This window comes from Pimephales promelas, chromosome 23 (genome assembly GCF_988280905.1).
Source record: "Pimephales promelas chromosome 23, fPimPro1.hap1.1, whole genome shotgun sequence".
Taxonomy (NCBI): domain Eukaryota; kingdom Metazoa; phylum Chordata; class Actinopteri; order Cypriniformes; family Leuciscidae; genus Pimephales; species Pimephales promelas.
In genome coordinates, this window is record NC_142791.1 from 4443654 (window position 1) to 4466186 (window position 22533).

The 22533-nt window shown below is 35.9% G+C and overlaps 1 protein-coding gene across 3 annotated transcripts in view; it reads left to right on the forward strand.

Moving 5' to 3' along the window:
- opcml (opioid binding protein/cell adhesion molecule-like) overlaps positions 1-22533 on the forward strand; it is a 241637-nt gene that overhangs the window by 126113 nt on the left and 92991 nt on the right. For all 3 annotated transcript variants that reach the window (XM_089126127.1, XM_089126129.1, XM_089126128.1), the window contains one exon: positions 6566-6691. In XM_089126127.1, the coding sequence (XP_088982253.1) occupies positions 6566-6691 (126 nt within the window). The remainder of the gene's footprint in view (positions 1-6565; positions 6692-22533) is intronic.

Here is a 22533-nt window from a genome sequence, read left to right on the forward strand (position 1 = left end):
TGTCTTAAAGCAGAATTAGTGAAGTTTCATAATTGATGAAGTTTGCTTCATTGATTCTGTTAATACTGCGAAGCTGTTATGATTTTTGTTGCATAAAGTGCCATAAAACATAAGTTGGCTTGATTTGAATTGATTTCGGGTGTTCTTTGGGTGCTCACTAGGTTTTGGAGCTCTTGAATGTTCATCCAAATCAAAGCACCTTTGTTGCACCATTTCATTAAAGTCATTCAAACACGTATTACCTGATGAGCAGGATGACATAAAGACTACTATGTGTCACAGGGCAATTTAATTAGATGGCCACGCAAACAACAAGCTGGATTATAGTCTTTCGTTTGCTCAAGTCTAATGATGTGTCTCTGTTTTAGATTAGTCTCGTACTTTCTCCTTCCACGGGGAGAAGGATAAGACGGCCTCTCAATTCGCTGCACATTTGTGTAATAAGCTTCGCCTCTTGTTACTGGATTGAGGAGTAGCTCTTTGCCTCATTTTAAAGCAGTAATGAGCCATTGAAAAGATTCAGTACGGTTATGAGAATATAAATGGGAGGACAAAACCAGTGCAATTTGCCAGGGTGACACATTAGCAGCAGCTATATCACCAGAGGCAGTGCGGGATCTGCTTTTCACCCACTGAGTTCTGTGGGTGCCCTGCCTTCTGCTTCGGTTATTTTAACCCTCTGCGAGATTGAATATACAAGTGAAAATACAGGGTTTGTGGGAGACTGTGGGAGTTTGGACACATACCACATTCAGAAATGACATTCTGCTATGGTAGCTAAAGTAATACTTTTGAGGCTTGTTATTCCAATCTGCATCTACATGTTTTGTTTAAACATTCAAACATCTCTAAATATTAGCCACTTGCAGTATAAGCTTTTAACAAGGTTTATGTTTTATATGTTAGGTTTTGGTTCTGTTTGGTGGACATTTGACTGTAGTAGTACTGACAATTAAATCAGTATTGCGTTATGAGCTTTGAGTGGTCCGCCAGACCTTTCCTCTCTTATAGGTGGTTCATGGACCAGACTTTATGCCAATAACAAAACACCAGTCTAATGAATAACTGTCGATAATAAGGCACAGTTGATGCTGCTTCATCATCATCGACCTCGAAACAGTGTCATTGTGAGTGTTTTGAGTTGTTTCGGCCGCAGCAGTGCCAGTCAGATGTTTTAGAGATGGGATTGCAGTGCTGTGATTGCTTTTCTCCACAACTGTAATAACTGAAAGCGGCTAAACGAGCTGCTCTCTCCAGAAGCGAGAGACCTGTAGCTTGCTCTGATGGCACAATGTGACTCATTAGTATTGTTATTAGAAAGGAGTGAAGAGGCAATCACTGCACAAAACACACCATAATGTTCACTCAGCATGTGTTATATGAAAACACCCTAGTTGTTTGATTTCCCTATTGAGCTAAGAACAAACCACCAATATTAAAAAATAATAAATAAATCCTTGCAGGCAGACAAGGGTAGTCTTATAATATGTAATGCACATTGCTTTAAAATTTTTTTCTTTATGGACTTTCTAATGGAGCATCTAAAAGACATTTAAATTTTAAAAATAAAATAAAATTACAGTTCTCTTACGAGAGGTTCTCTCGTACTGCGTAATATCTTACGCTAGAAGAAAACTTGCATCTTGCAAGAATATTGCATTTCCTGAGAGATATATTAAAGCTTTTCTCATGCATAAGAACAAGGTGAATGATATGCTAAATGCTCTAAAACATTACTGACAATATGTAAAACCCACAGGCATCAGCGACTTAACATTGCAATCTTTTAGACATTGAGACATACTGTAGGCTTTTGGTGGTATTTTTGGTAGTCTACAATGATTGACGCTGTCACTCCATAGTGACGGATGGAAAAAAAAAATTGATGATTGACACCTTTTTGACCAACGAATTCTCCTAGGATATAGGCTGTGTCATTTCTGAATAGGAAGCCATATGGAAATTGATTGCTGCCAGTCTTTATCCTTGAAAACAGATCTCAAATGAAAATACAAGGAGTGTCAGTGGCAAAAACTTCATTATAGAGACTTATTAGCAGCTACAAAATATATTTTGAATTTTCTATAGTTTGCTTGTTTGGTAAGGTTTACAGTAATGATACATATGTTATCATCAGTTAACTACAAAAACTAACAGTGAAGCTTTTATGTTAACATAAATGCATTATCAAAATAAAAAGTTAACATTATTGGACCTTAGCTAACAGGAACTATGAACATTTGATGTTGACAAAGATGAATAAATACTGTAACAAAGAAATTGCTCATTGTCAAGTGTACTTAAAAACGCAATAATAAAGAATTGAATTAAACAAATATGACTTCTAGTGAACATTTTTAACTTTAATAATCTTTCACTTTCAGAAAGACTTATTGAAAGTGGGTGTGTAAAAATATATCACAATACAAAAATGCAACGATATCGGGGATAGTGACAATATGTATTGTGTATAGTAGTTAACCCAAAATAATATTTCTGTGTGAGGAAAAAATTAAAGTTTTCAGAATTGTACTGTCAGTACCACATTAAACTGATATATATATATAATGTTGAATATAATGTATAATAATGCAATGGGGGAATATTTTTGGGTCCTGATAATGTTACCAGTAAAAAGTAACTATTATTTTAAATATATCTAGTCAGTGACACAGTGCAAGCATATTCGTCTGAAATAATTCAGTATTTTCAGTTTCAGAACCATGAATATTTTTATTCTGGTGTCATCATTGTCCTGTGAATTGGGTTACCAGCACCCACAATGTACCAAATTTAGCATTCTAATCAACAGTACATTTGTTGTTAACCTTTGACCATGTGTCTTGGAGTATCGCAACAATATTGTGATATGTATCGATTCGTGTCATGAGGGTATCGTTACACCCCTAACTGGAAGATAATATTGTTTTCATTTTATTTCATTTTAATGCAAATCTCAAACTGTGGAATTATTGTTCTATGCATTTTTGTCTTTCATAAGCTTACTACATAAATGTATTTGTTTGTAACACTATTGTGAAGGCTGCTGCTTTTCTAGTCCCGTGTGTCTGTTTTCTATGTAGTATGCTTTAGTTTTCAGCATTGCATCAGGAGGCAGCTCTTTTTCTCATTTTAAAGAGCAGTAATGAGCCATTGGAAAGATTCAGTAGGGTTATGAGAATATAAATGTAGACCCGAAGCCAGTGCAATTTGCCCGCGTGGAACATTAGCCGCAGCTATATCACCAGAGGCAGCTTAAGAATTAGTTTTTCTCCCACTGATTTCTGTGGGTTTCCTGCCTTGTGCAGTTATTTTAGTCCAATGCATGTCCAATTATAAATACAGGTATTGCTCAGAGATGGAGGGAATTTGGACAGTATAAGATACTCCATCATGAACTTGAGGGATGGCTGAGCCTTGTCATTTGGCAGAGAAGTGATGGATTGATTTTCAACAGTTTACCACAAACACACACAGTCATGGGGAGAGGTAACTTGAGTTATATAACTCGGCGTGTGTGTCTGTTTGGAAAATGTTAGCATAGTCTTTTTCCTGTTCATGCACTGAACTCTGTCCTCTCTCATTTTTGAGAAGCTCAAACTGGCCTGTTTGAAACAGTGGCCTGAATTTGGGATTCATGGTTAGAAAGCCGAAGCCATCCATTATAGATTGAGATACAAGGATGAAACAATACCTTTGATGTAAGGGAGGGAAGTGGTGAGAACACAAGGAATGTGGGTTGGGGAAAAGCACAGTGACTCAAAGAAAGTGCTCGTCACAAGATGAAATATTCACCAGAGAGAAGCGAAGGGCTTTCTTACACATCTTTTACTGTGATTGTGGTCTCTGGAATATTGCAGAGGTATGGTCAATGTGGTTACCCTCACTATAAACAAACACATACGCACATATTGTACAACTGTTGGGGTTTAACTTTTCAGCGGCTGTTTCTTTAAATCAAAACAAATCCCTGTTTGCTTTTTACTACTGTAATATCCAAGCACAAAAATTTTTATTTAATATTCCCTTTCATTCGGGAAGTCTTACGTCTCGTCGGAGGAGTTTCCATCGAATTGGGATCATGCTAGGGAGACCAATTGCCTTTGAGTGAATTCAAATGAGCCAATGAACATTGGCATTCAGGACTTGCATTCCTCTCTGTGTTGGTGTGACGGCGCTTCAGCGATCTTCGCAATCTCTCGAGTACCAGCTGTTTTTTCATGCGATCTGCCTTCTTTTTAAAGAGTTGATGTCAAAGCTGGTATTCAGTTGAGATTATTTAGTGAAGTTGTACATAGTTTATCACTATGCTTAATGCTGTCAACCTGGGACCTCACTCGTATGAATTTGTAGGTTTAGGGGCAGGGTTAGAGGTCATTCGTTTGAATTTATACGAACTTGGTAAAATATGTACGAATTAGCAAAAATCTTACAAATTTTTATGATTGAGGTTGTATATATAAACAATATATATATATATATATATATATATATTTTTTATTTTTTTATTTTTTTTATTTTACAGTTTCAACAATGTTGTATAGAAAAATAGAATATACTGTATTGTATACGGATGGGCAACGATTAATCCAAAATAAAAGTTTGCGTTTACATGATATATTTATGTGTAGTGTGTATAATTAATTTGTATATATAAATACCCAAACATGCATGTATATATTTAAGAAAAATGTGTTATTAATATGTCAAATGTTTCTATTTATATGTAATATTACTTATGTATAAATATATATAAAGTATATACATGCAAATATTTCTTAAATATAAAAATGTGTGTGTGTATTTATATATACAAATTAATTATACACACTACATACACATATATTATGTAAACACAAAATATTATTTTGGATGCGATTAATCCTTGGCCATCCCTAGTATTGTATATTGTATTATATATATATTGTTGTATACAATTTGTATTTGTATATTTTTGCCAGGTTTGATCCTTCGACCTTGTGCCACACACACAAACACACAAACTCACCAAAGCTGTAGTACTCATGAAACTTGGTCTTTTGAAGTATTTTCAATTTTATTACAGGCAGGAAATGGTTTTTCTGCAGTAAAAATTTAATTAGTCCCATCAGGACTTTCCTCCTGCTGTTATGATTTGATAGATAAGACACAATTGTGTCATACACTGGTGGCTTATGTGGTTAAATGGATTTATTTAAAACAAAATTAATTTATGTTTTCCATTACGCATTTGTATGAATCATTGCCATTAATATGCTAAATATTTAATGTCATGTGAGCAAATCAGCAGAAAAATTGCAAGAACTTACTGGAAGTCTCGGACCTCGGTATCTGTATTAGCAGATGTGTTGTGCTCGCAGTCCAGGCCTCATTTTGCAGGTCATTTATTCAGTCATATTGGACTGTGTATGTGCATGGTTGGTGTACATGCGTGTGTGTATTTATGCGTGCGCGCACGACATCCCTTAAAAAAATTCTGGATGCTTCACTAAAACTTTAGTAAACTGAATATAACATAAAATATTTACTTTTCCAGCAAACATAGATAGCAGGCGCTCCCATGTGAGGCAGGCCTGATAGGACGCCAACTAAATAATATCTCTCTGAAATACTGGCTGGCTGGTTTATTCAGACTAAAACATGGAACACATTCAAAGAAACTGACAGACTGTCTGGGTACCACTTCCAGTTTCAGTCAAGTTATAAACAACATTACCTTAACAGACCATGACCTGCTCATCTCATCACGTCAATCAAGCGACAGCATGTAATACTGAGACACTAATGCGTTGTTCTAATGAAGATTTATCTAAGTTTAAAGAAACATTTGATTGACAATATCAAGTAAGAATTGTACAATCAATTCAATTACTGTAAGGTTCTAAAATGGGAAGGATTTCAAAACTCAAAGTGGAGTAACACTTTACATCAAATCAATGTTAGAGGATAACCACCGAATTGAAACAGGCATTGGATCTTAAAATATATATTATACACCAGTCTCTATGGATAGGAGAAAATTTTATGTGTATATATATATATATACTTTTTAATACTTTTTGGATCAAATAAAAGCAGGTGAGCATAAAGCTGTGAACACACTACTTGACTGCCAGGCTGATTATGAATTATGATCAAACTGGACCGTTGTATTATTGTTGCATTATTGTTTATTTTTCTGTTGCTTTTTACATTGCTTGTATTTTGTTTGTTTTTCTTTTTAAAATCATACAACCCAATAAAATATGAATAACAGCATGCCGTGGATTATTGTTGCAAGTCTTTTGGATACGAATTTTCTAGGGAACACAGAAAACATGTAACTTGCATCTGCTCTGCTGCTTGCAAGTTGCATAAGTGAACACAGTTCAGCCTTACACAACTATTAAATCCCCCCCATAGGACGGAATAGTGAAATACACTCCTGATCAAAGTGACTTATACAACAATAAATCGAAAACATCCTCTGGGTACTGATGATGTCATGATTTCTTTGCTCATTGATGATCACTTTTTAAGTTTTATCAAATGTGTGATTACAATGTTGCTATATTTTCTTTTGCAGTTCCTGCCAGGATTGTAAACGTATCCACAGATGTTTCAGTGAACGAGGGCAGTAATGTGAGCCTTGTGTGTCTGGCCATCGGAAGACCTGAACCCACCATTTTGTGGAAATTCCGTTCTTCAAAAGGTAATGTTCGACTTTAAATGAACTTATAAAGACTAATCCTGCTTATTTTATTTTCAAAAGTCTTTCTTCATGTTGCAGCGTTATTTTAGTTGAAGAAAGTAAAACTAGGGCAATGTTTTTGAAGGGGTTTTGGATCTGGCATCAAATAATGTCAAGCAGTCTCAGCACAGCTGAGTAAATCCCTCACGTTTACTATGTATTCATGTCTTCCTCCACTACCCGACTTCCAGGACACTGGCTGCATTTTAATTCATCTGTTATAATGGAAACCATAGCAGTACACGTGTCAGGCAAGAAAAGAAAAGATTCAGCCCGCAAAATCACTTTGCAGAGAAAGCAATATAAAAGTCTGTGCACGGGGTGTCATTTAATGTCAGCCAGCGTGCAGGAATAAGACGTTATCTGCGTTGACATTTAAGTGTAAGGCCCAATGAAAGAAATAAGACGTGAGGGATGTTTCCTTCTCTTTTCTGTCAACTTTTACAGCTGAAGTGAAAAACTGAATATTCATTTTTCTGGATTGTTGAGCGGCTCTGTTGACTTAGCTAAATGTTGATCTGCGTCAATCACAGAATCCCAAAGATAAACTGAGATTTGACTATCTAAATAAAAATAATCTCTTCATTCCATGAATTGCACAATGGATCATTTGAGATTGAGACTGTTTTCTGCAGCCACTGATCTAGAGTCAGCTTTTTCCATCCAATTTATAGTTAAGGTTAGGATTTGGGTAAGATCAGTTATACACTCTTAAAAATTCTATGGAGAACCTTTGGAATCTTTCGACTGCACACAAAGAAAATAATGGTTCTTTTAAGAACTTCTAGGAACCAAAAATGTTTTTTCACTGGTATCACTGAAAATATAATCATCAGGGATTTGAATCCAGACCACCATAAACATTTTATATCACTGATGATTTTTTAACTCCTTGTGCAATTTAAATGTTCTGCCTTTTCAATGTAAAACATCTAATGCATATCAAGGTACTGTGAAAATCAATACATATCATTGATATTATACAGGAGACAATAGTTTGTATTATGTGGATATATCACTCATATTGTGATGGGTCAGCCCAGAGATGTATTCTCAGTGCATCAGTGGAAAGACTAGAACAATCCTAACAGACACATTAGTACTAGAATTATCTCGAGGGTCAGTGCAAAGCAAAACACAATAAATCACGACTTGAAATGTGAAATGCGCTCGTTGTATGTGCGTAGCTTGCATATGATATTATTTTGAACAGCTGAGAACAAAAATGTGTAAAGGAGTCAAAACAGGATCAGGAATCCCTTCGTCATACACACAAACGAACTGATCTAAAGCCTGTACCGCACTGTGATGGGCAATATCGTGACAATGACGATAAAAAAACAACATAATTTCGGGTTTGTATGTGTTTAAAGAGATACACACATTTGTTTTGCTTAACCTATTTATGTACAATTTCATTCTAAAACACATTTTAAGATCACACTTCACACAAACCATAGTTCAAATTGATAGTATTTATCTGAAATAGAAAGCTTTTGTAACATACACTACATTTTAAGGAAATTAAAGAAAGTAATAGCCTACTTTTATTCAGCAAGGATGCATTCAAGTTTTCAAAAGTGACAGTAAAGTTTCTAATGTTACAAAAGCTTTTTTTAAAGTTTGGATAAATCTACTTTGTAAAAAACCTTCTATCCAAAAAAGAATCCTGAAAAAAAATAATGTTTCTTGGTCAGCAAATCACATCAGCGTATTATTCTCTCAGGAAGATTTAATTTTCTTGCATGGATGGATGTTGGATTTCAGAACGATAATCACGTATAGTATGAATTCACCAACACTGATTTGTCAATGATTCAAAAAACAATGATTTGTCCCCCCAAAAAAAAATAATTATCAATTTAGAGTTTGTTATTCGTATGGTCTGATGCTTGTGAGTGTGGCTGTGATTAATTGGATGATGACCGTGATCATTCTCAAGTGTCGTGTTGCTGTTGTATTAGTCAGTGGTTAGATCAGCGTAGCAGTCTATTTAATCGGGAAAAGGGAGGTCATGGACGGGACAAATAATTTAGGCCCAATATATGGCACGCCCCGACTAATTCGGAACAGTTGGCAACCCTTTTAGTCCATGTTGCATATTATGCAAATCGCACCAAAGTTTGTTTGGAAGCGGACCGAGACCCACCTTTTCAGAGGTCTCAGTCCGTTTGTTTGGTGCGCACCAGGGTTCGGATGACAGCGTTCACACTTATTCAAATAAACCACACTAACAGAGCAACCACAGCAGGGTTCGTTTTAATCAAAGCAAACATGCCAAGTGTGAACTCACACTTGTAATATAATTACAATTACTTTGGAGAACCAAAAATGGTTATTCTATGGCATCGCTTTATTTTAAGAGTGAAAAGCCATTGGGATCATTCCATGGATCTTAAAGGTCCATGGAACCCTAAATGTCAATTTTGACAGAATGAATTATGAATAATTTGATTGATTAATAAATAAAATTGACATTTAGAAGGTCTTTATCATTTACAGCAGAATAAACAAGAGCTTGGCTACGGCATGAGCACGTGCGCTGTTTTGAAAGGCAGAAAAGAATAAATCAGTTTTAATGTCAAATTCGATAAATGTTTTAATTGCATTAAATACACGTAATGGTTTAACACTTATTTAACTAATCTCATAAATTAGCATTTAAATAGGAAATGTTGCCATAACACATATTGCATATTTCATCATTTTTGTGGGCCATTTAATTCTTAGTTTGAACTGATTCCATAACCTGTTATGTTGGCAAGAGAAATTCAACCACTGAAAATTGCTATTGACAAACATTGGCATGAAAGATGTCAGTGCATGAAAGGCAGTTGCATTCTTCAGAGTATGTAATACTTTTTTTGGAAACAGAAAATGCATTTAGAAAAGTGCTTATCAAATTGTTTGAAGAATGTCTTTGAGTGCACTGCACTGACTTTGACGATAACAGATTTCTTTTCCTCAACGTGCAGTGGAAAGTTCAAGGCCTTTAATTTGGCATTGTCAAGATTTGATTGGCATGCTGGTAGCACCACGGTCTGATATTGTACTATTCTTGTTGAATGGCAATCATACTCTTATTGCAGTGCATACCATTTGCAGAGGTAGAGCTGTCACGGGCAACAAAGAAAGCATTGTATGAAAAAGTAGGGATGTGAAAATGTCGCTGTTATTTCTCTACTGTTCTTGTGCGATGAGCGTACGGATATATCATCACCTAGATGAGTAAACTTGTCTCGTAATACTCTGTAGCAGGGTGTCTAAATGCATGCATGCCATGCATTTGCACAAGAGCAATATTTTTACAGCTTTAATGATAATTGAATTAGACGGATCTGCAGTTACATGATGCAGCAATGAAAATTGTGTTTTCAAGTGGCCAGCTGTTGTAGTTGTTTTCCGGTTCTTCATTTGCAGCATATGGCAGACAGGATTTGTCCCCTACAGATGACATTGCACCATTTGGCACTTTAGAAAATGGATTTGCACTCATCATGCGCAGTTTGTGAGCACCCACAGGCTGCCGGTGTCCGTGGGAATATCCCACTCTAATGGGTTTAATACTGAGGGCTTCTGTTTAACTTCTCACACAGAACTCTAGAAAACCAGTGAGCTCTTTGAAGGAAATGTACAATTTTAGACAGTTGCACATGTGTGATTAATATAAGTGCTGAATGATTTGTGTTTTATTGATGTTTAGAATTTGTACAACAGCATTTACAGGCATAAACAAGGTCTGCAGCTGCACGGAATACGCTTATATTTTTTTACCTTAAGGCTAAAGTTTGAAATGCTGACAACATGAACTTGCTTTTCATGCCCACTTGAACATTAGTTGATCAGTCTGGAATGTTGTTTCTGCCTAAGAAAGAGTAAGAAAATAAAATGTTAATTACTTCAAATCTCACAAATCTGAATTTATATATCACAGTTGTGACTTTATATCTAAAAAATGTGACTTTGTCTCATTGTTGCAACTTAATATCTTACTATTATGATTTTATATCTAACAGATGCAACTTTATTTCTTTCAATTCTGGGCTGGTATACCTAGAAATGGTATACCTTCAGTTAAGTTATACCTTAAGAGTCTTAAGAGACAATGCTATCGGGAAACTCAGCCCTGATTTTATATCTAACAAATGCAACTTTATTTCTTACAATTATGATTTTATATGTTATGTCACAAAAGCAGTGTTGTAGTCGAGACCACCTCACTCGAGTCCGAGTCGACACCGAGACCAGAGAGAGTCGAGTCCGAGTCAAGACCGAGTCCATAGAGTGTCGAGTCCGAGTCGAGTCCGAGACCAGAGACGTTCGAGTCCGAGTCGAGACTGAGACCAGTGAGGGTTGATTACCTAATTTACTTTTATTTACTTAGAGAAATCCTTTTTTTTTTTTTTTTTTTTTTACTGAATTTACTTAGAGTTTAAAAAATATGATCAGTTTAGGGTAAAAAGGCCACATAGTAGGTGGTGTTAAAAGTAATTTTATTACAATTTGTCATGCGCAGTTGCGCACTAGAAAATCACCAATCACTGGGCGTGTCAATCAATTTAAAGAAATATTTTATTAACATACATTAATAATCATGAACAATATTTTGAATTGAACTCGAGTGGACTCGGGAATAATTCCGAGTCCTAAAAAAAAAAATGTTCGAGTACGAGTCAATTCCGAGTCCAAATGGACACGAGTCCATGACAAGACCAAGACCATTAAAATATGGTCTCAAGACCGAGTCCGAGACGAGTCCGAGTCTCGAGTACTACAACACTGCACAAAAGCGACTTGATATCTCACAAGTGTGACTAAATCTCACATTTTCAACTTTATATCTCACAACTTTTGACTTTATATCTTACATTCTAAAAAATGCTGGGTTGTTTTTAACAAAACTTTGGGTCAAATATGGACAAACCCAGCCATTGGGGATACATTTTTACATTGCATTTTTAAACCACCGTTTGGGTTGGTCCATATTTGACCCAAAGTTGGGTTAAAACAACCCAGCATTTTTAGAGTGTACTTTATATACAGCTGTTACTTTATATCTCGCAAATGTGATTACGTCTCAATTGCAACATATGTCACAAATCTAACCTTACATAATCACATCCTCACTTTTTATGTTAAACAAATATTTTCTCTTAGATGTTCTATCTCTGTTTTTGCATTGGTAAGATTGAAAGCATAAAATCCATTCCTCATGAACAATGGCTTTTTGTGGTTTCAACCTTATTTCAATGAGTAATCATCTTACCCTTACATATTGGGTTGAAATTTTTTTATTGCAGTTCTTGTATCACATATATTTATTGAACCAAATACTATTAGAGTATTCTTCATGCTGATTTTCATAGATTTTCCACCAGCATTGTTGGATTGCCCTTTAAACATGTTACATTGTTTTCTCACGCCTTGAGGAGGAAGGGGGGTCTCATTATTTTATAGCCGCAAAAGAAGGTGCTTCATTTTGCTTTTCCTTGCGTGTGTTGCATCCAAATATTCAGCAAGAAACTAGCCACGTGTCAGTGACCATGTCAAAGAAGGCTTGTTGTCTGAAGATGAGGTTGTCTGAGGTAATGCAGGCTTAGCTCTGCTTCCTAGCGGCCACGCGTAATGGCTCGGAGAAAAATGAGAAGCCGGTGCCTGAAGAGGAAATGGGGGTCAAGGGGAGAAAATTAGCTTACACGCAGTGCCAATGTTTCTCAAAGGCACGTCAAACCAGCGACCGTTTTTCAGCTAAGAAGCGGACAGGTGTGCGAGACCTCCACTCCACGCTCTCTGTGCTCGGCCACCTAAATCACCAACCCAACAAACTGGGCTCATTCCACCTGAACTTTGATCGTTAATAATTCAGAGGTGGTGAAACGGCCGCTGCCTGTGTCTGGAGTATATTTTGCGTGGAGGCGATGGAATCTCATTTTGCCTGACATGATTGGTCTCGGTGGGTTTCTCCGTGTGGCAGCCCCCCTGCGAAGCAGTTGGATGAAGCGTCAGCCGGGAAACTCGGCAGTGCGAGTGCTTCATAACAGCTTAATAATGTGTCATTGTGCTCCTATGAGTCCGACTCTGACTAATTTTTAAACATAGCTAATTCATCATTGCGTGTCCTTTTGTTAAAATCCCTTCACAGGCTTTTGATTCTGACACTGCAACAAACAGAATAGTTTCTGTGGCAAGATATGAGGCTCGTCAATCTGTTTTTCTGCCTACTACAAGCTGAGAGAGATTAGCGACTTTTAATGGGAGAAACATTACAGTTTTACCTCAAATGAGTATTGTTGACAGATTTTTTTTTATGCACAGCCATTATTGCTTGCAGAAACCTAAAACAACATCTATTCAAAATCAGATCAGTTCGTAGTGTTTGTAATTTCAAATCACGCAATGTCATATAGAGCACAATGACAAGAGATGTTTTAATTTACCAGGAAACTCTGTTTGAGCTCTGCGTACAGCTTTTGTGTGGAAAGTGATCCCGGGGTATCTGAAAATCAGTGTGTGACAAATATAATTGCAGCAAATTATGCTTTCTTAGTCGTTAGATGTCTTTTTACTGTAATTGTATTTCAAGAGATGCCCTGTTGTACATTTAAAGACACATTATATATTTATTTAAACATACAGGTGTAACTCGAAAAATTGGAATATCGTGCAGAACTTTTATTTCAGTAATTCAACTTAAAAGGTGAAACTAATGTAATATAGACTCATTACATTCAAAGTGAGATATTTCAAGCCTTTATTTGTTGTAATTTTTATGATTATGGCTTACAGCTATGAAAACCTTTTCACAATACTTAAATTTTGAATTTGGGGTTTTCATAAGCTGTAAGCCATAATCATCTTAAGGCTTGAAATATCTCTCTTTGCATGTAATTTCTATATAATATATTATTTTCACCTTTTAGGTTGAATTACTGAAATAAATTAACTTTTGCACAATATTCAAATTTTTCAAGTTTCACCTGTGGATATATATGTGGAGATATATATTATATTAAAAAAAAATCTGTTTATCTTTTGCAAGACATTTTGTCGATAAACATTTTGTCGAATTTTATTACAGTTACACTCTGCTGGAATGTACATTAAACCTCAGATATCTTCTACGTAGCAGGTTTGTGTTAAATATAGACAGATAAATTGCTTGTCACAGGAAATGTGTCGCATTACACCTGGAAAAAAACTTTCCTAAAGAAAACTACAAGCCAAAATAGTAACATCTGTGTTTATTCTTTGAGTTGCTTATCAAAATGAGACATTAATTGTTGAATGCAGTGAAGGATTTAGCATTTTCCACCAGATTTTTTTTTTTTTTTAAGTTTAAATGTCAAATTTAATGTAAACCTTGCTACTATTTTGTTTCTAATAGCATGACTTGATCAAATGCTTAGTCAGGTTTCTGGTCCACATTGCAGCTTATTCTAGCCAAGCGCCTTCTATTCAGACTGCAGGAGGCCATTTGACCTGTACAGTAACCAAGCACAGTTAAGTTATTTTCCTGAAGGTTTAGGGATGGATACTTCTGAAACTCAGAGGACAAACACCCGAAATGCTCCCATGTAAATGTCATGTTTACACATTGAAGCATTCATGCACTACATACTATTCATACTTTTTTCTCCCAGCTCCCTCTGCCCTTTGAGTCACCCCGTGCTTGTTTTAATTAGACTTTGAGGAAGCAAAGCTGCTTATTGATTGGTCATTGTTTTCGGGAAAGGTCATACATCTAAATTAGAGTGGATGTGAGAGCTGATGTCAGATCTCAGATTAAGTTTTGATGCTAACAGGGGGAGTAGTCAGGGATGAGTCAGAGAAGTGTAGGTTGATCAATGTGGCGGCACCAAAGCCCATCATTAAAGGCAGAGGAGGCTGAAATAAATGACTGCATGATTTGAGGTGTTGGAGGCCTCTCAGGGAGAGCTGCGAGATTGAGAGGTTGCAGTCATTTTGTCCTCCGATGTCATTTCACACTGCTCAGTGAAACACGTTGCAGGCCACTGTTGACCATATGAGCCATATTGCAGCTTGTACAGTCTGTCCGTCTATCTAGATCTATCTAATAATAACACCACACAATCAATGCTCTATGTGATCGCTTTAATCTGCATGCATATACACAATTCAATATATACAGTCTGTATAACACTTCAGTAGGAGTCTATGGCAGATACCATTGATTTTAATGGAGTTAAGATCAATTATCATTGGACAAGAGGCTCTGATCTTTGGATCTCACATAGACACCTTTCTTCACCAAGTATTAATTTGGTAAATGGACTGCATTTATATAGCACTTTCACAGACCCAATGGCCACCAAAGCGCCTTACATTTTGCCTCACATTCACCCTATAGCTGGGGTTAGGTGTCTTGCTCATGGACACTTGGTCAGGTGGAACCGGGGATTGAACCACCAACCTTCCAGTTTGTAGACCCCCTGTTTGAACCACTGAGCCCAATATCTATAGAAAACATGTCTCTACCAACACTTTTTCAAAACTCCAAAAACATACTTACAATTCACAACTTTTATTCCTTTTCACTTTGATTACAAATTATGATTACAGAGGCAGAATATCAATTAATAAAGAGATTTCCATGCAGTTCTTTGCACAATATTGTGTCATCAAAACACTTCCATTGCGTACGATTTTAATCTAAAACATTTTGATTCACATTTCCATATAGGGCTTTTAATACTTGAAATGTATTTCCAGACTGTGCTGGAAATACAAAGTTCTGTCATGAAACAGATGGCACAGGCTGATAGGTCCATAACTTAGTCTGCTTGCAATCTCATCATTCTCCATTGGGCACAGTGGATTGGTTCCTACTGAATCATTTCCATGTCAAACACTTCAAAGGTTTTCATGAAATCGTAACATTGGCTCGACCAATGGCTTGAGTTTGGGACTGGACTACCTGTTGCCTGACCAATGCCAGAAAGGGATGTTTTTTTTAGGTTTTTTAGGTTTTTTTTAAGACATTAAATCTTTTTTTTTTTTTTTTTTAGTTTTTATTTAATTATCTTTGCCATTTTTGCCATTCTTTTTTGTTTAGTGCTAGTGGTACATAAAGTATACACGTCATCTTTTATTAATTGAATTGATTAGTGATCATTTACAAAGCAACATTGTAAACACAAAATACTGTAAAAAAGGATCTTCATACATATTTTGCAACAGACAAGAGAGTTATGTAAAAGAACACCAGCAGCACTACTATTACACCATCTCCCCCACACTTTCCACACAACTCCCTCTTTCATCTAGTTACCTGTGAAATGGCTAAACTGAGCATCATATTGGTTAAGCAGAAGAACAGCTTTGCTTCAAGAGAATTTGATAACTATCAGATGGAGGTGAAGGCGTTTTCTTGGGTTTGCGTCATAATTATTGTAGTTTCTTTTGGCACCATTGCTCCAGGCGCAAAGTGACCTCCGGTGAGCGGCCCCAAGATAATTGTGTAGTTATTTTGTGGTAATTAGGGCATTGTAAAATAAAGCGTTATCATTTTTCCTCATAACCTTTCTTTCTGCTCTGCTGAGAAGGTGTGATTGTATCACCATACATCAAATTAAACTGTCCCCATTCTGTCTGTGTCTAGAAAGCCCAGCCAGGAAAGTGGAAGTAGTTTCCAGGCTCAAAAAAACATTTTCCTATGTAGCCTTTTTTTTCCACTTTGAAACCGGATGTGGGTCAAAAGCGTGTATGAAACCAAGCAGATGTAGTCTTTAAAGTAGAGGCACTAGAAGGAGCAGAAGAGGCTTGTTTACCTGTGTCTGTGTGTGTGCGTGTGGGTGGTTTTGTGCATGTTCATGTATGCATTTACTCTCATATATGAGTGGGTTATATGTGGGCCAGGCAGTGGTACAGCTCTAATCTCAAGTACTGTTTTTTCACAGTTGTCATATTGTTTCTGTATCGCATTATCTGTCCTTTTTCAGTCTAGCTTTATTCTCTTACAGGCTCATTAAGTAAACAATCCCTTTACAGCTACAACTACGAATTCAATGAGATTTCATTTAAGCGCTTTAACGGCACGTTTCTGCCTACCAGGTACAACTGCTGTAGCAAATTGGTTTAAAGAGAAATCATTTGGATTACTTTTATATCTCCATAATTCTCACTGTGTTCTTACAGGGCTTTGTATTCACCAAAGAGATTTAGCATAATACGGCCTCATTTTACATGTCACAACACTGGAAATACAGAAAACAACCAAATGTAAATTTCACTGGTCCATTGGTAACTTAGAAAGATAAAATATAAATGTTTCCAAATGTAAGCAAACATAGAGCATAAATGTCTTCAAACCTTAATCGTTGGATCTTAATAACTATAAGGTTTAAATCTAAAGCCTTTTTTTTTCTCTAGCAGTGGTTTTGTATAGTTTCGAGCAGGATAATTTTGTGAATTCCATCATCCAAAATAAAATAGCAGTATCATCAGTTTTGCTTCAGCTCTTGGGTAAACAAGTGAACCGCATAACTAACACTGGCAGACGTACAGAAAAGAGAAAGTCATATAATTAAAGTAGATTGTGACCAATCTTTGTTTTTCCTTTTCTCATAAAAAGTTTGGTCTGGTGAATTCATATTTTGAATTTATATACTGTATATAAAACCTCAGTTTACAATATAATAAAACTCAGTGAGACAACATGCCCTCTGTCCTAGAGGCTATTGTTCAGTGAACTGTATATTTTTTTTCTTGGGCAATAATGGTGTAAATATTCAGGTTTTTTTTTTTTCTTTTAGCCAAGACTTTAAAATATATGCCTATAGAAATGAATAGGCATATACTTTAAAGATGACATGTCTGTACTTTATATTAAAAAATCTAGCGCTAAACAGTTTCATTAAAAATAGTTATTACCCCACCACGTGCGAGACGTCATACTTTGCGATAGGTTTCGGGAAACAATCATGACTAGCAAGTTGATTTCTCGATGCATCTAACACAGTCTCATCCCAAATCGTCATATAACTGACGTTTTGGGACGTATTTTGACCATACGTCAATATCCGCCTTTTTAGGGCCCCCTTAAACGTCGGTAGATGGCGATCCCGGGCCGTCATACAACTGACGCTTTACCTTTAACGTCAGTTAGGTGACGGGTTAGGTTTAGGGTTAAGTTTAGGTATGGGGTAGAGTTAGGATCCCATAACCTCATCTACCGACGTTTAAGGGGGCCCTAAAAAGGCGAATATTGACGTATGGTCAAAAGACGTCCCAAAACGTCAGTTATATGACGATTTGGGATGAGACCGGGTTGATGCATCGTACTATGGTAGTGAAGCAGCGAACTACATAGTTGTATGGGAAAAGCACCCCTGAATGGGCCAATAGAAGAAAATGAGCATTGATATATTGAAGGGCACAGGTAAACGTGACATTTATTATAATGTGTTTATGTGAAGATTGTTTAAATTCATTAAAATTAAAAGTTAAAACATAACATATCATAGAAACTCTCATGACGAGGAATACTTCAAGTAGACAGGCTTTAATATCAAATACTATAAACAGGATAAACGCAGGTGAAAAAACACATATACATTGACGAGAACTGACGAAGACTGAGGGTAAACACAGGGGCTAAATACAAGGAGCTAACAAAGGAGCTTGATGAAATAATTAATGAACAAAGGTGGAGACGAATTAACTAATCAGACAACAGGGAAGCTAGGTCAACTAAAAACACAATGAAAACAGGAAAGACCAGACATGTTACAATTTAAAGTCTAATACATGTAACAAAAGATAACTGTAATGCAAAATGTTTATAATTAACAGCAACAATTGAGGGGAAACAAATTTCATAGACATCAGTATCGGTATTGGTGATCAGTGATGCCTATTATTCATAAAAAAAATATACCATTAAACAAATATTTATAATACAGACTACTGTCTTTAGGTTGATTCAACATTCATTTGAAATTATTGCAATATAAAAATATATTAAAAACTTTAATATAAGGTTGTATTAATTGCGATTAATTACAGGAATTGCTTCTATGAATCTCGCCATCCCTTCCTTCTTTCCATTTGGATATCTAACTTTCCTAACTTGCTGCTTTCCAAACACGTGAATTTCCTTCTGGGTATGCAAATCTAGTTTTAGAAACAACATTTATTCAAAATGCAATTATAATGAGGAAAAAACAAGGGGAGGAATACATATGAATGATGGGAGTTCATATTCTGCAGAAATCTGCTGAGCTTTGGCAGAATTGCAGGCCTAGATATCCACATATTATATAACCTAGTACACACATATAAGATTATACTCATAGTTAGTCTTGTGAGAAGTTATGCTGGCCCGATAGCCTATATGTAGAGATGTGACCCCATAGAGCAGGACTGGCCTGGTTATCAGCTATCTGTCAGATTAACAGTGGGATCAATGAAGAGCTGCCAGGACAAGCCTGACTAATCCACTGTAGTTTTACTCTGATGGGACGAGAATAAGTGCGGTCACTATGCGACTGTTTGAAAGCCTTTACAGTATATATTTTCTCTCTATATTGTGTTGAGAATCATTTTGTCAGTAAGTGCACATTTCCACAGCAGCTTCCTTTGGCGGCGGCAAAATATATAGCACATTGCCTGGATATTGTTTCAAATGCAAAATGATATTGCAAGTACAATTGCGGTGTACATTATTTGTTACATTATTCATTCATGCAATGAGCAACCCTCCCTGTGTGCTTGGGTTTTTATGTGAAACATCTGATGGAGATGGCATTATCTGAATGTTTCATTATTTGCTAACGATGAACATTTTGAATAATGCTTTCCAGAGGTGGGGGACTCGAGTCACATGACTTGACTCGAGTCTGACTCGAGTCACAATTTTCAGGACTTGTGACTTGCTTGATTAAAGTACAAAAATGACTTGACTTGACTTTGACTTGAGAACAAGTTACTTGAGACTTGACTTGACTTGAAGTGGAAGACTCGACAATGACTTGAACATATAATAAACAAACAGCAATACAGTTAATTAAAATATATATTATGACGTCAGCATCAATATATCGGCATCTGTGCCTTTACGCTGCTCAATTCAAACCGCGCCAAATGGAAGTTCCGGGAGTCTCACGCATATTGATAGCGTCTCCCTGATGCCCGCAAATGAGTTAAAATCTCCCGGAATCTAGAGCGAGATACTGCGCGTATAACATACATAGCGTGCGGCGTGTGCACGGCAGAGATATGGGAAGCCAAACAAACCTAAAGTGGGACGAGACAGCGGGGCTTTACAGAGCTCGTGCCGCGCAGACATGTCATCTGCACGGTTCAATGATCCGAGCCGCGCAGCCGATTCGTCAGCGCAGCGCGGACGTGTTTCCTAGCGACACTCAATAGTCAGCGCTGTACTGACCAATTTAAAGCAACGCAAACCATATGCTACATACTACATGCAAATAAATGTACAATAAAGAAACCCCTCCTTCCTTACAAAGAATTGTTCTCTACTGAAGTTTAGGAGTTAATTATGGAGAATTCCATAATTAAAACAATCATTTGTTAATATTTATGTAAATTTAATAGCCTATATAATATACATAATATTATTTAATATGTAATATTTATTAAATATAAAATATGTTAATATAACATATTACCATTTTTATTTTATATTTATTTTAAACATATTTTAAATATGTTAATATAACATATATTACCCCCCCTCCCCTAACATTACATTCATTGAGATATACCTCCCTGAAATGAATTCTTGTAGGTTGGGATGTCTGTATATGCAGCATAGATATATACACGGCTGTGCAGCTGCAAATGCGTTTTACATATAGGTTTCAGTAAATCGAGGAAAAGGAGTTTCCGAAGACATTTGTTGGCTATGATAAGAAAAACTACTGAATTTAAAAAAAATGGCATTTTATATTCTCATACATTTCATACATTTTATATTTTACATTTATATAAGATATTACATTTTAGATTTCATACATTTTAGACCGTTTCAATTAAATTGAATTAGACAGATTGGATTATACATCTTAGAATCGATACATCTTAGACTGTGTAAACAACACAATTTTATTTTATTTTCAGATATTAATGTAGCACAGATATGCATATGATTAATATAGCAAATGTAAGATACATAATATATGTATAAAAGTTCATCTTTTCTGTGCAAAAATAAATATGTATCGAAAAAATTTACCTCTATTTATTTTAGTAGTGTGACTTGACTTTACTTGAAACTTATCAGGACTTGACTTGACTTGCTTAGGGTGAACCCTTGACTTGACTTGACTTGCTTGATTTATCTGAACTGCGACTTGAGACTTGACTCGAGACTTGATGGTTAAGACTTGAGACTTGCTTGGACTTGACCATGTGTGACTTGTCCCCACCTCTGATGCTTTCACACAGGCTCTTCTCTCTTCCCACTGAGTGAGGATATTTCACAACCCAGCTGTAGCATTGGGGAGGAACGAAGTAGCAATTCTAACTTAACTGTTTTTTTTTTCTCTCAATTTCGTGACAGTAGTTAAAATGACTCCCTGAATATATATATATATATATATATATATATATAAAAATTAAGTTATTTATTCAGCAAGGATGCATTAAATTGATAAGTTAAGTTATTTATGCTACTTTCAAATAAATGCTGTTCATCAAATATTTCTGAAAAATATTATTACAATTTAAACAAAAATATTGAACAGGACTACTGTTTTTTTTAAAAGATTGATAATGATAAGAAATGTTTCTTGAGCTGCAAATCAGCATATTAGAATGATTTCTTATGTGGTCATGTGGCACTGAATTCTGGGGTAATAATGCTGAAAATTCAGCTTTGCATCACAGGAATGCGTGTATTAAAATAGAACATTTACTTTAAATTGTAATAATATTTCAAAACATCAAATATTTCAAAACTGTATTTTTGGTCCAGTAAAGGCAACCTTGGTGAGTAGAAGAGACTACATAGTGTCTCCACACAAGCATTTCGTAAAGAGTAATAGCTAATACATTAATAAGTGTACTTTTTATGCTTATATAATATTTATAATTTATTTATATAATATAATAATTTATATAATTTATTTATATAATATCAGTCTACAGAAATGAAAACTGCTTAGATGAACTGGTTTTAGCTGGTTTAAGATGGCCTAGCTGGTCTGCATGGTCAAAATCCTTCTAAGACCAGAAATACAGAGAGATGTTAATAAGCTTATGTATTTCTTTCCAGCAAGGTGTTTTAAAGTATCTTGAGAGTCTAACTGGCTTAAATGATGAATATCTTAGTCTAAACACACTTAACAGTCTGAAATCCGACCTTGAGGGTTTTCTTTCTGCATTTTCCCTGTCAGTTCAGATGTCTCTCATTTGAACTGCTGCTGTCCTTTTGTGATGTGATGAAAACTGGGATTGTAAACATGGAGAGGAATCAGGCTGATGTGGGCATCTCCATTTTGTAGTGTCTCAGCTGTGAGAGGGCTTTGTTTATTCCTGGAACCATGACAGTTTTCACATCATTCTCTCTCTCTCTTTCTCTCAAGCGCTCCTCTGTCATGCTTCTCTCTCTCCATCTCACTGCCACTGTCATTTCTTTCTCTCCATCTCTCTTCTGCTTTTATTCTCTCTGGTTACACTTGACAGAGCTGCTTATGGTCAGTTAAAGACCAAAGAACAAAAGTAGCGGCTTCAAATGACAGTTCACCTAAAAAGAAATATACCTCATGTACAGTAATGCCAATGTATGACATTCTTTATTCTGTGGAAAACAAAGAAAGATA